General features: G+C 53.0%; 1 protein-coding gene across 2 annotated transcripts in view; it reads left to right on the forward strand.

Annotated features, from left to right (window-relative positions):
- The window catches only part of EMID1 (EMI domain containing 1), a 40,064-nt gene extending 25,389 nt beyond the window's left edge, over positions 1–14,675 (forward strand). Inside the window, exons 14-16 of one of the 2 annotated variants that reach the window (XM_055549408.1) lie at positions 4,367–4,411; positions 9,743–9,827; positions 13,922–14,675. In XM_055549408.1, coding sequence (XP_055405383.1) covers positions 4,367–4,411; positions 9,743–9,827; positions 13,922–14,046 — 255 coding nt within the window. In that variant the 3' untranslated portion in view covers positions 14,047–14,675. Of the gene's footprint in view, positions 1–4,366; positions 4,412–9,742; positions 9,828–10,666; positions 10,758–13,921 lie in introns of both variants that reach the window. The other variant, XM_055549407.1, reaches the window with a different exon arrangement.
- The last annotated feature ends 4 nt before the right edge of the window (positions 14,676–14,679 follow it).

The following is a 14,679-nucleotide window of genomic DNA, read 5'->3' on the forward strand; positions in this document are numbered from 1 at the left end:
AGCTCCCTGACCAGGGATTCAACCTGGCCCCTGCATTGGCAGTACAGACTCTTAGCCACTGGACCACCAGGGAGGTTCCTATCTTTGTTCCATTGTGTTGCCTTTGCTCCTTTGCTCAGTCAACAGTATTTATGTGGGTCCGTTTCTGGGCTTTCTTATTCTGTTCCATTGACCTATTCGACTGTTCGTTAGCCAATATTGCACTGTCTTGACTACTGTACTTTTATAGTTACGTTTCCTTTTGAGCACTGTTTACCGTCTGTCACAAATTTTGCTAAGTAGCATTTTTATTTTCATGTGGCTCAGAGTATGTTAGAATTTCTCTTGGGATTTATTCTTTGGCCTGTGTGTCATTTAGAAATCTGTTTAATCTCCAAGTATTGGGGAGTTTCTGATTATCTTTTTCTTTTTTTATCTGGCTGTGCCACGTGGCATGCGGGATCTTAGTTCCGCAGCCAGGGATGGGACCCATGCCTCCTGTAGTGCAAGTGTGGAGCCCTAACCACTGGGCTGCCAGGGAAGTCCTGTTGTTAGGGATTTCCAGTTTAATTCCATTGTGGTCTAAGGGTATAACATTGTATGATGTGTGAAAGTGAAAGTCGCCAGTCATGTCTGACTCTTTGCAACCCCATGGACTATACAGTCCATGGAATTCTCCAGGCCAGAATACTGGAGTGGGTAGCCTTTCCCTTTTCCAGGGGATCGTCCCAACCCAGGGATCAAACCCAGGTCTCCCGCATTGCAGGCAGATTCTTTACCAGCTGAGCCACCAGGGAAGCCCAGGAATACTGGAGTGCTTAGCCCATCTCTTCTCCAGTGGATCTTCCCGACCCAGGAACCAAACTGGGGTCTCCTGCATTATAGGTGGATTCTTTACCAACGGAGCTATCAGGGAAGCCCAATGTATGGTGTTTATTCTTTTTAATTTGTTGAGATATATTTTATGGGCCAGAATGTGGTGTGCCTTGGTGAATGTTCCATGTGAGCTTGAGAAGAATGAAAAATATTTTAATTAACTTATTTATTTTTATTTTTGGTTGTGCTTGGGCTTCGTGGTGGTGCGAGCTTTTCTCCAGCTGCAGCGAGCGGGGCTGCTCTTCCCGGCAGTCCGTGGGCTTCTCGTTGCAGTAGCTTCTCCCGCTGTGCAGCGCAGGCTATAGGTACACCAGCTTGGGGAGCTGTGGCTCTTGGCCTCTAGAACACACTGGTTTCAGCAGCTGTGCTGCATGGATTTAGTTGCTCCACGGTGTGTGGGATCTTCCTGGACAAGGGACTGAACCCATGTCACCTGCATTGGCAGGCAGATTCTTATCCACTGTACTAAAATATTTTCAACATGAAAAATCTAAATAATATTAAATCTTAGGCCCATGTGTCCAACACAAAAAGCTTAAGAAACACAACTGGTCAGCACCTTTGACTCTCCCCCGTGCTCCTCCCCTGTTACTCTCCCCTTCCCTTAAAGATCCTTTAAGGCATGAAATCCTGGCCAGCAGACTGAAGAGCCTGTGGCTGCAGGTAGCATTCTTGTGATTTTTTTCCTGTTCTAGGTAGAACTTCAGGGAAGGTGTGATCTGGGACACTAAAGGCTGAAGTTCTGTTGGATTTGTGTTTCTGGACCATGGTCTCTGATACCAGCAAGAAGGGCCTTTGCTGGGGCAGGACTATTTATTAAGAGGCCTGGGAAGAATGTGATTGTTCTGAGCTAACTGACCTTATAAAGAGGGCCTTCAGCTGAATTCTAGTGTTTCTCTTTGACTTTTAGAATTTCCATTTCTCTGCTTATATTAGCCATCTGTTCTTAAATGTTGTCTATTTTTCGCATGAAAGCCCCTGGTATTAATCATAGCAGTTTTCTTTCTGTGCATTTGTGGTTTTTTTTAAGACTATCTGATAATTCCAACATACATAGCCTATCTGACTCCAGTTCTGATATTTATTCAGCCTCTTAAAACTGTGTTTTCTGCCTTGCAGTACGTCTTGTAATTTTTTTGTTGAAAGGTAGATATGATGTGGGCTTCCCAGGTGGCTCAGTGGTAAAGAATCCACCTGCAATGCAGGAGACATGGTTTGATCCCTGGGTTGGGTGGATCCCCTGGAGAAGGGAAATGGCCACTCACTCCAGTATTCTTGCTTGTGAAATTCCAGGACAGAGGATCCTGGCGGGCTATAGCCCATGGGGTCACAAAAGAGTCAGACACAATTCAGCGACTAAACAACAGCAGCAACGAGCCTCTGCAGTAAGCAGGCCTTTAGTAAGGCAGTGGTGAGGTGTCGGGAGGAAGTGCTCTGTAGTTGTATCATTGGGTCTCAGGGTTTCGTTGAGCCTGTGCCCCTGGATGGTGAACCTCACCAGTGCTTCTCAATTTTATTTTGGTTTCTCCCCTTTAAGTGGAACAAGATGGTCAGAGGGGGTTGGAATTGGGGTATTTCCCTTGTCCCACTAAAAGTGGCTAAATAAGGCTAAATAAGGCTAAAATTGGCTAAAGCTGGGTATTTCCTAACTCCCATGTTAATTAGGCACAGATAAGATTCCAGCAAGTTAGGCTCTGGCAAAGTAGTTTCTCCTGTGGGCAGGCCTTGTTAAGCAGAACAGAATGCTCTGGGGTGTTTCAAGATGGTTCTTCTCCCCTCTCCCCAGAAAAAAAAACAGGAAGGGATTTTTCTCCAGGGTTCACTGTGAGGACCAGCTAGAACTCCTGGAGGTAAAGCTCATGAAAGCGTTCTGCCATGCCCCCCAACTCCACCATCAGCCCCACCCAGACTGGGTCCCCTGGAATTTTCAACCCTGGGACTTGTCCACACCGAGCCTCCAGCATTTTGGCAATTACTTTTAGGCTTCACCACCCTGGCACTGGGTTCCCAGGAAGGCTCCTGCTCCACTCAGTTGTGATCGCCTGTCTGTCTCTGCAGTTTGGGATGGGGGGAGGCGGGGGTACGCGGCAGAGGCAGTGGTTTGCCCGGTGACCTTACATCTTTGATGGCTCAAAGAATTGTTGATTTTTCAGTTTGTTCAGCTTCTTACTTATTGTGAGGACAGAATGGCAACTTCTAAGGTCTTTATATGCTGGACCAGAAACCAGAAATCTGTTTTGTTTTGATTTTCAATCACACTTGGAAAAAAAAAAAAGGTTGATATGTCTTCAAATGTTTTTTCTGTTTCAGCCCTCTCTTCTTTCCTCTGGGACTCCAGCTACACTTAAGTGAGGCTCCCGTGAGTCACTGAGGGTCTGTCATTTTTTTAAAAAAAAAAACTTTCCTCTCTTTGTGCTTCCTTTAGAATTATTGCACTGACCCGTTGTCAAGTTAGTTGATTCTGTTATGGCCCATCTTCAGTTAATCCCTGCTAATGAATTATTTCTAATATTATTTTCATTTCCAGGATTTCCATTTGATTCTTTTTTTATAATTTTCACATCCCTTCTGAAATTTGCCATCTTATCACCCATTATATCAATTCCACTAGATTCTTTAACATATTTGTCACGGTTTTTTTTTTTTAATTTAAAAATGATTTTACTCTATTTTATCAAAAAATGTTAAACTTAATACAATTTTTAAAGGTTACTTTCCATTTATAGTTATTAAAAAATATTGGCTATATTCCCTGTGTTTTACAATACATTTTAAGCCTATTTTACACCCAATAGTGTGTGTCATAGATATTTTCAGCTCCATGTCTAGTAATTCAAATATCTGGGTTGCCCATGGATCTCTTTCTACGGACTGATTTTTCTGTTGAGGATGGGTCACATTTTTCAGTTTCTTCGTATGTCTAATAATTTTGTGTTGCATATTGGACAATATAGATGTCATAGTGAAGAGAATTGTCCTCTGATGAGTGTTGACTTTTGCTCTCAGCTTTGTGACTTTAGGATGGGCAGTTCACAGACCATCCACAGATTAGAGAAGAGTGTCTCTACTGACTTTGCTTCCCCACTGTGGCTTCCTGCTTTCCAGTATCTTCCCCTCAATTTCCTCCTCCTTGGGCAGTCTCAACCCCAACCTCTGACTCCTCAGGCCAGAAAGACCAAAGCTTCCCGCTTGAGCCATTTGCCAGGCGGAGAGGGCTGGGATGAGCCCTCAGAGAAAAAGCCATAAAAGTATGGGTGTTACCCAGTGCGGTTCCCTTCTTTCTAAGGTCAGATATCCTTCAGTTACTGGCTACTCTTTATCACTCTCCATTGCCTTCAAACAGTTGTGTTTTTTATTTTTTATTTTTTGCATTTTTATCTTGTGTTAGTCCAAACAAGCCACTCTGTATCTCTCTCCGTCTCAGCCTAGCTCAGCTTCTCTCTCTCTCTCCACAGCCCCCAAGCCCTCTCTCCTTCCCTTTCACTGCTCCTACCTCTCTCTTTCCTCACAGGGAGAACCTGGCCCCAAAGGAGACCCTGGTGAGAAGAGCCACTGGGTAAGCTCTAGCCCAGCGCTGACCTCCCGCTGCCCCCCTGCCCTGGACACTCAGGAGATTATATGAGGGTGGGGGAAGCCCATCCAAATCCCCTTTGCAACCTGGTCTCCCGGGGCAGAGCCTTGCCAGTTCTCAGCCCCTGCCCCCTCCCAGCACCCTGTCCCTCCCCAGTGGGCAGGGCCAGCCTTATAAGCAGACCTATACACTCTGTCTTCGTCCCTGTCTCTGTCTTCTCTCTGTGGCCTTTGCAGGCCAGGGTGACCCTGCCGCTTCCTCCTGGGTGGTTTGGGCTGACCCAGTCCAGACTGCATGCCCTGCCCCCATAGCCCTTCCCAGCAAGGGCTTTGGCTTCTGCTCCCCTGTCTGCAAAAGAAAGGGAAGCAGGAAAACAATACCCACACAGAAGAGGAGGCCACTCCTGGCCCACTGGCCTTAGGAAAGCCATGAAGCACAGGAAGGGAGGTGCAGAAACACCGAAGTACACAGGAGCCCTTTGGTAAAAGGGATGGGGCTCTGAACACCACCAGAAATGGTGGTACAAACGGTACACATTGGAAACGGTGAATCATAGGAAGGGAGGCCTGGAAACCATCATGGACCCAGTGTACATGGTGAATGAAGTCAAGGGACCTAGATCCATTGTACCCAGAAGACGTGCAATTAACATGAGATCCTCAACACCATCACATACACAGGAGACCCATGAGGAGGGGAAGGAGAGGCCTAGAAACTGTCATACGCACCAGAGAACCATGGAAAATGAAATAAGGAGATCTAGAAACCACTGTACACAAAGGAAGCCTAGAAACTGTCACATGCACAGAAGACATAGAATAAACGGGAAAGGGGACCTAGAAGCCTTCACTGTCACGAGAGGGTATTGCGGTGAATGAATTTCAGGGCCTAGAAATTACCGCCCCCCACCAGGAAACATGGAGGAAGCACCAGAAGCCCCACGATGCAGGGACCCAGAAACCACCACTGCCATAGGAGGCGTTTGGAAAATGGACGGGATGGGGGCAGACAGGAGAGGCCATTGGGGCGTTCTTCTGGAGGCTGGCATTGTGCCCACCTCCCTCCCCCACCCACTCCTGGTGCAGTCTGGCTGGGATGCCCTACTTCCTGGCAGGCGCTAGTTAAGGAAGACATGGGGAGCACCCAGCTCCTGCCCCGCCCTCTCTGCTCGATTGTGGGTCAGTGATGGATACAGCCGTGGGAGCCCCCCACCATGCACGAGCCCTCCCCTGTGTCTTCCCATGACTCGTGGGGTCCTGCTACCTCTCTAGCAAGCCTCTCCCAGCCCCTCACTGCCACCCTACTCGCTTCCCCACCTTCCACCCGCTAGTGGCTCCAGAGCCTCTTAAGCACACTGTAAGCATGGGCATGAGCTGGGCTGGGGGTCAGCTAGACCCAGGAGATCCCAGCCCTCCGGCTCCTTCACTGGCCTCTTCAGAGGCCTGGGGGAGGTGGGAGAGGTGGGGTGAAGGCTGAATTAGGCTGGGCAGCCCCATCCCTATATGGGCGGCCCAACAGAAAAACAAATGCCTGAGCTCTCTCAGAACAGACCTCAAACTCAGAACCACCTTTGGGAGGGACTCCCACCGCCATGAGGTAGCAGGGCCCCTGCCCATCCACCTGCCTTCCCCTCACCCACCTGCTCTCCTGTCCCTGCTTGCCGCCTGCCTGGGAGGGGACCTGCTGGGCTGGGGGGTGCATGAGGCTCTGGGGGCTGGGAGGGCCAGCTCTGTTGGGGGCAGGTGGGGATGAGGTCCGCGTGAGGAGGGCTCCTGTACCCACACTCCACCTGCTAGTCACCACTTGGTGAAGCTCTTGCAGCCGTTGACTTGTCTGTGGCTCAGCAGTGACACCCAGTGGTCATGAGGATGCGCTGCAAGCACTGGCCCGTCCAGACCAAAGCCCATACCCGATATTCAGATAGGAAAAACTGAGGCCCAACTCCATAGAGTGAATTGTTGGCAGAGCTGGAACTGAAACCCAGGCTTTTCAGCTCCCAGGGCTTGGGGAACCAGCTAACTTTCCCCAAGCACCTCCTTGGTGGTGCCAGGCTCCAGACTGGGCACCGTGGACACAGATGTGATTTGGACCCAGTGCCCACCCTCAGAGTGGTCACAGCAGGGGTAGGGGGGAACAGACCAGTAACCAGCAGTGACAGGACAGGGGGAGCTCAGCTGTGATGGCAGAGGGCAATTCAGCATCTTCTTGGATGAGGAGACTCAGGCTGAGGCCTGGCAAAGGGTGTTCTGGCAGAGGAGAGGAGACATCATGTGCAAAGGCCCTGGGGCAAGGGCAAGCCTGGGGTGTCTGAGGAGCTGCAAATACTTGGAGCGACAGAGGGTGACAGGCAAGGAGTGAGACACAAGTCAGAGGCTTTGGGGACTTAAGAGGCCATATTGAGGAATGTAAAGTTTGTGCTGTAGGCAGTGGGGAGCAACGCGTTGAAATGTTAAGTAGGGGAGTGATGTGGTCAGATTTTTGTTAGCCAAAGATCCCTCTGATTGCCATGTGGAGAATGGATGGGAAAAGGGAGCAACGTGGGAGCAGAAAGAGAGACTAGACAGGAGGCTGTCCCCATCATCCTGGCAAGAGGCTGTGGGGGCCAGAACTGGGAGGAGGCGGAAGATGGACAGATGTCAGTGGAGCTGAGAGACGCGTGGGTGCTAGTCTGGCTGTGGAATGAGGGGGCGAGAAGTTAAGGGAGATGTTTACAATAGAGAAAGACAGAAGACAGCCAGGGAAAGCTGGCCCTCTGAGCTTTCTCCGTGGAAAATGGGGAATGTCTGTGTGACAGCTTAAGGGGCTGTCCAGCAGGCCCTGGACACTCAGGCCAGGCTTGGGGGCACTGGAGCATCATCGGTGCAAATAGCAGGCCACTTACCCAGAATTTTTTTTTTTTTTTTTTTTTTTTGCATTTTTCCCCCCAGGTTTTTACTTTGAAAATTTTCAAATATAGAGAAAAGTTGGTTCAGTGACTATCCTTATACCCTTCTTCTGGACTGACCAGTTATTACTGTTTTGCCATGTTTGTTCTTTCAATCTTTATATACTTACAGACCTTTTTTCCTAATCCATTGGAAAGTAAGTTGCAGACCTCATCTGCATCTCGCCCAACACATCAGTGTATGTCTTGAAAGAGCATGGATGTTCTCCCAAAGAGCCACAGAACCACAGTCACCCCTAAAAAAGCTGACATGAATTCAGCCACTTAATATACAGCTTACCTATAAAGCAAATGGCAACCCACTCCAGTACCCTTGCCTTGGAGAATCCCATCGACAGAGGAGCCTGGTAGGCTACAGTCCATGGGGTCGCAAAGAGTCGGACACGACTGAGTGAATTCACTTCACTACCTATAAATTTTACCAGTCATCTCCAAAATGCATTTTGTAGCTGGTTTAAAAAAAATCCAAGATCAAATCAAGATTCGTGTATTGCATTTGGTTGTCATGTCGCTGCTGCTGCTGCTGCTGCGTCACTTCAGTCGTGTCCAACTCTGTGCGACCCCATAGACAGCAGCCCACCAGGCTCCCCCGCCCCTGGGATTCTCCAGGCAAGAACACTGGAGTGGGTTGCCACTTGCTTCTCCAATGCATGAAAGTGAAAAGTGAAAGTGAAGTCGCTCAGTTGTGTCTGACTCTGCGGCCCCATGGACTGCAGCCTTCCAGGCTCCTCCGCCCATGGGATTTTCCAGGCAAGAGTATTGGAGTGGGGTGCCATCACCTTCTCCTGTCACGTCACTAGGTTCTTCTAATCCAGAACAGGCCCCCTGCCCTTCTCTTCCTTCTCTCGAGTTTGTCTTTTTGAGACTGTCCCTCCATCTAGATTTGCCTGACAGTTCCCTCAGGAGGCGATGCAGGTGAACTGCCCTCCGCCAGCTGGGGAGGCGCTGCCCTCTTACTGCATCTCACCAGGAGACGTGTAATGTCAGCTTGTCCCACTGTCCATGCTCCAGCGGCTCAATGTGGTTCTTGAAGGTCATCCACTTTTAGATGCATGTAATACTTGAAGAGGGGTCACTTCAGGGCGACCCCCCAGGCTCCATGGCCAGGCAGTGGCCTGAGAATAGTCCCATCCATGTGATATGGACAGGACAGCCAGATCATAAGGGTCAGTCCTAGCATCACCATGGACTCGTTCAGAACAGCCACGTTGCGAGGACTCTTGTTAGATGTTTTGTGTGGGAAGAGCTACCTTGAAGGTAGCAATTGTACCAAGATGCGTATTATACCTCATCCCTTCATTTAATCTGCACTAAGGAAAAGGACTCGAGAGAGACTCCCAGATGTGTCAGGGCTGGAGTAGTTCTTGCCGTCCTTTTGCTTGGTCAGAATTAACATCTAGGAAAGAGGAAGGAAGGAGTGAGGGAGTGTGGGGTTCTGACAAGACCATGGGCCTTATGCTAGGGGGAAGAAAGGACAGACAGACAGACACTGGGAAGAAGTGAAGGTGAGAGCCAGCTGGCAGTCCCTGACCAGAGCCCTGGGCAGCGTCAGCGCTACTTGAGACAGGAGACCCTGGAGCAGGGAGGTCCAGGGGAGGGGTTTGAGGGGTGCTGGAGACTCAGCTGAGACAAAAGGGCGGGGCTGAGGGCTGGGCTCCCACGTGTGCAGCATATGGACCTGGAGCCGTCAGAGCCCTTGGGAGGAAGGGGCCCAAAAGGACTAGGGAAGGGGGCACCTGGGCCTGGACTTCAGCTTTGCCAGCATTTTAAGCCTAGCTTCCCAACAGTGATGCCACTCAGACATCTTCTGATTTTACTCTGATACGTTCATTTGGACATGAGTGGGAAGACGATTGGAAAGTAGCCTGATCCCACTGGTGGAGTTAATTAGCTGAGACAAACACAGTATTGAAGGCAAAACTGAGTCAGTTCAAAGACTGCTAAGTAAACAAGAGTGCAAGTGGCCCAGGGATGTGGCAGGAATCCTGCGGATGTTGTGAGAGCAGCTGGTTTCAGGCAGCAGAGATGGAAGAGCGGCTGGGGCTCTGGGGCAGCCTCCGGGCAGGCCCTGGGACAGCAGGAGTGCCCCTGCAGACTGGCCTCCCCCTGCCTCCAGTGCAGCGAAGATGTGCAGGGCTGTGGGCAGAGAGCAGATAGCTGGGTGGGATCCTACCAAGGGGGTTGCTTCTGCCTGCCTTGTCCCCCTCCTGTCTTCTCCGAGTCTTGTTCCAGCTGTCCGTGGGCCCTGGGCTGTGGCAGGTGGTGAGGGGCTGCGGGTGCATGTCCAGGGTGGGGCATGGGCCTCCAACAAGCTTTGCAGGGCCCCCCTCCCCTGCCCTCTTCACGGCTGCATCTGTCTCTTTCCTCCACAGGGGGAGGGGTTGCACCAACTACGCGAGGCTTTGAAGATTTTAGCTGAGAGGGTTTTAATCTTGGAAACAATGATTGGGCTCTATGGTGAGTAGAGACAGACGGACAGACAGCCCAGCCCCCACCCACCAGCCTTCCCCAGGCCCTCCAGGGTGGAGCTGCCTGGGCCCAGTCAAGAGGCCGGAGAAGGTACCTGACCTTCTCCAGGTGGGGACGTGAAAGGTCAAGACCACCCATCCCTCGATGACTGGTCCCATGAGTCCACAGGGGAAGAGGGGAGACCCAGAAACCCGGGCCCCCACCCCTGTGGTCAGACCTGGGGCTCCGGAAACTGTGGGTAATGTGGTTTCCAGGCCTGCAGGGGTGCCAGGGCGGACAGATTTTGAGTCTGAAGGGAATGATGGGCCACAGAGCCAAGCTCCAGGGCAGCAGAGGATTGTGGGTAACAGAGCCAGACTGCAACAGTACAGCGGATTGTGGGTAATAACGTCAGAGCCCAGGCCACCAGGAGGACTATGGGCAATGGATCCCGACTCCAGACAGAGCCAGTGTGCAAGTCCATGGGCCAGCAGGTCACAGGGCTAGACTCCAGCAGGGCAGGGGACTGTGGGTGACACAGCCAGGCTCGAGTCCCAGGGGATTCTGGGTTATGTACCACCCTCCAGCTCTGACCCAAGAGGCGCTCACTAAGCAGGCCCTCCTGGTCCCAAGGTGCCCCATGAGTGGGCTGAGAGACCCTCCCCCAGGCAGTCATCCACCAGTTCTCCACCAATCTGGTCACTTGAGGAGCCAAGTGAGCCCCGTCCCCACTTAGAAGGAGAGACCAAGATCCTGACAGAGGCTCCTGCCCCTCCCCTCAACTCCCCGGCCCAGCCTGCCCCCGGAGGCCAGACTCGCACCGTCTGCTCTTCTCGATCTCCCATCAGGCTCCTAGCTTACAGAGCTTCCTGCAGCAGCAGGCTCAGCTGGAGCTCCTGGCCAGACGGGTCACCCTGCTGGAAGCCATCATCTGGCCAGGTAACGGCAGGGCGGGCAGGCAGGGGCAGCCCCTGCCAGGAAGGGCCTGGGAAGGGCCTGGGGACACAGACGGCACCTCCCAACACTGGATCCAGACTAGCAGCCCCCACCCACTCTTCAGCCCTTCCATCCGGCCAGCAGACAGTGTCTGGCACAGAGAAGGTTCTGGTAACTAGTTCCTGAGTGAGCACCTACTCTGTGCCAGGTACCTCGCCGGACAGGTTCCAACAGATAAGAGAGACACAATCCTGCTCTCGTGGAGCTTAGGGAGCTGTTGTGGGCAGGTGGGGAGGGGAGCCCTGGAGCTGGGTGTTAAACCCAGGGTGAGGAATACCACAGTGGAGTGAGTACTGGCAACCAGGAAATCACAGAAGTGCTCCTGAAGCAGGCTGGGGCATGGCAGAGGGCATCTTGGGAGAGCTTCCGGGAGGAGGCATCTAAGTGGAGACTTGAAAGGCCAGGATCGGGGTCAAGTGAACAGGCAAAAGGAATAGCATGGCCAAAAGCCAAGAGACCAGAGAGAACCCAGAGGGATTGTTCTGTGAGTTTGCTGAGGGGTGAGAGCTGAGGCTAGACGATCTGGCAGGGCCCCGTTGGAGAAGGTCCTTGAATGTAAACATGGAAAGAGGTTAGCCCCACCTGGCTGACACAATGGGGCTGAGAAGGCCTACCAGAGTTAAACGGGAGTCTGTGGCGGACCTGGAGAGAGGCAGGGATTGAATGCCCTTGGGGCTAACCCTCTCCTACCTGTAAAGAGGCCCCAGCAGCCACTTTCCTCCCAGATGTCCCATCTCTCAACGCTTCACTGCACACGGCCTCAGACATCACACGTAACCTCATGTCTGTCCTACAGATGGGGAAACTGAGGCCCCCATTAGGAAGGAGAGCTGAAGTCAGAGCCATCTCCTTCATTTGGCAAAAGTGTAGGGCACACCAGCTGCGTTCTGGGTCTGGGCAGGTGCAGAGGCCGGTCTCAGGGTACCTGCCTTGGTGGCGGAGGGTCTTCAGCATCTGCAGAGATGAGGGGCGTGGGGAACAGGTGAGCCAAAGGATGTGTGTGGGGGAAGCCTTCCTGCGAGATGGGACCCTCGCATTAGTCATGGAAGGCTCCAAGTGCCAGGAGGAGGGGAGAGGGCAGCCCCCACAGAGCCCCGCTCTCCAGGGGTGGGAAGGTGTGCAGGGTCTGCTTCCAGAGCTGCTCCCGCTGAGCCACATGGCTTCCCCAACTTCTAGAAACTTCTCCAACCATCTCCCAGACCTTCTCTTCTCCCAGAGGATGGACCAAGGACCAAATCCCAGGCTCTCAGCTCTTTGTCAGGTGCCCGCCCCCCCTCAGGAGGAGGACTGGGACAGGAGCCAGAAGGGACACACTGTGGCCTTGACTCTGTGCCCTGCCCCTCCTTCCGCAGCCCAGGGAGGAAGTGCCAGGCGCCTGGCAGGGCCCATGTCCACTCAGTGTGGCCTGGAAGGGGATTGCGGGAGGAGGGGAGCAGAGGAGACAGAACTGTCCCCACTGTTCCATCACGCGCACCAGGCGCTACAGAAGACCCAGATGGGCTCGTGTCTAGACTGTGATCGATACCGGTGATGGTAACAGCTGCCACACAGCCGGGCCACCTGGGCCGGGACTTCCATTCGGCATCCCCAGTCCTTGTAACATGCGTTCTAGGTGGGCAGTACCATGCCGACCTCACAGAGGAAGAAGCACAGGTTCAGAGGGCTCATGTGACTCCCGCAATGACACTGAGCGAGTTGTGAGCCCCTGGGGCCCCCTAGGTCTGGCCTAAAGCTCCAGCTCTTCGGGCTCCTTCAGCAGAGGTTCCCTGACCTCTCTGCTCGGCTAGGCACTGAGGGGGTCCCAGGGAAAACCTGAATTTGGTCATGTCAGAACAGCATCTCATGACCAACTCACAGTGACCAGACCTGCAGGAGTTGAAAACACACCAGCCTTGTGACTATCAAGACCCAGTATTTACTGTGAAAGCCACTTTGCACTCCTGGTCACCGTACACACGTCACAGGAGGGTGACTCCGGCAGTGTCACCCCACATTCCTCTGGGACTTGCTCAAGGCCGCACGACTGGAATACGCTGGGGCCAGGACTTGGCCTGAGCTGATGCTGGAAACAGCTCTGGGCTTCCCTCTCCCCGTGCTCCCTGGTTTGGGGCACGAACTGTCCCTTGACTGTGACTGCAGATACCTGTCTGCCCCGAATCTCAGCCCAGAGGTTCATGGGACACGGGGCCAGGATACTGGACAGTTACGACTATGAGGGTGTAGCCGCTTGGCCTTCAGTGTGAAGCTGATGCGCAACCAGAGTCCAAGTGTTGGTCCTGTGAACAGGGTTTTGGAGGCTCAGCCAAGTCCTCCATCCTGGGGCTCTTCCTCTGGAAAAACAGCCCATCCTTCCAACTTGCCTATCCCCTCATTTGAGAAGGACTGAGGTGATAGTGACAGAAGGCTTCCTGGAGGAGGTAGGTCCTGATCTGGGTTCTGAAGGATGAGTAGGAGTTTGCCAGGTGGGAAGAACGCCAATTATTCAGTTTTACTTTTGGAGGTCAGCTAATTTGCAGGTTGGGGCGTATGCCACCATTGCCAAATCAGAACTGACTTCAATAATTACTGGAGTTGCCCAGGGCCTCTGTATCTGGACCATCCCCCAGGTTTTAGACATCAGACAACTGAGACCCTGACAGAGGTCCAAAGCTACACAGTAGGTCAGTGGCAGAGCCTGGCCTTCCTAAACCCTTCCCCACTTGGGTCGTATAACTCAAGGAGAGAGAAAGAGTGATGCCTGGCCTTAGTTTACCCAGCTATGAAATGGGAATGACTCAGAGCACACCTCCGCATCCAAAATATGTTAATGAAAAAGTACTTTTTCATGGCACATCCACTACGTACGAAGCATTTCAGAAACATGGTGGGTTTATCCCCATCTGTCACAGAAAATCATATAGAGGCCCTGAATGCTCTAGTTGGGTTAGGAGATAGTAACTCCCAGGGGGACGGGCACTAACCAGCTTCGCAGACCCCCTTCTTTCCCACAGCTCTGCTTCCAGATGACAGAGCCCCACCCCCAGAAGGCCAAGGGTAGGTGGGTGCCTCACACAGACCTCACTAACCTGGCCTCTCTCCATCCCTCCCTCTCTTCTTCCCTCCGGCAGAACCAGAGGGGTCGGGGGCAAGCCTCGCCAGCACAGGCACCCCCAGCCTCCTGCGGGGCAAGAGGGGAGGACACGCGGCCAGCTACCGGATCGTGGCCCCCAGGAGCCGAGACGAGAGAGACTGAGGGTGGTGGTGGCCCCTTGGGGAGGGCCAGCCAGGCTTCCCTTCCCAGCCTGGCCTGGGCCAGCTGCCTCTGGGGTCTGCCCGCCCATATTTATTAATATCCTCAGGGTCCCTTCCACCACCTAGGCCTTTGGGTGGGGGTCTTGGTCCTGGCACCCCATGCACGTCTGCTTCCTATGAGGCTGAGCAGGGACCAGGGCCTGAGAGGGAGGCGTGGCCCAGGTGAGAGGTGAGGCCTTACTCAGGGCCCTGGGCCTCAGTTTCCCTCTGTGAAATGGGTGATGCAGGTCTGCAGGGGGCGGCAGGTTTGGAGCTTCTGTTGTCTCATCAGCTGCCCAGCCCTCCACACGCCCAGGGATGACGAGGGCAGGCAGTCTCGCCTCCTGGCTCCCCAGTCAAACCTGGGGGGCCCATCTGTACCCCTCCTCGTTTTCTGGTGCTGGTTTCCTGACCCTGAGGTCAAGCTACCTGATCTGACTGGATGTTCAGGGCCCTTTGTGTCACTTCTGACCCCTGAACCCTCAGTCCCTTCCATGGTCCGGGGGAGGGGGTCGCCTGCTTCCACACCCGCTTGTGACAGCCCCAGCAGGTAGATGTGTATCAGCCAATAAAGGCCCCCGCCTGACCGCCCACC

This window comes from Bubalus kerabau, chromosome 16 (genome assembly GCF_029407905.1).
Source record: "Bubalus kerabau isolate K-KA32 ecotype Philippines breed swamp buffalo chromosome 16, PCC_UOA_SB_1v2, whole genome shotgun sequence".
NCBI lineage: Eukaryota > Metazoa > Chordata > Mammalia > Artiodactyla > Bovidae > Bubalus > Bubalus kerabau.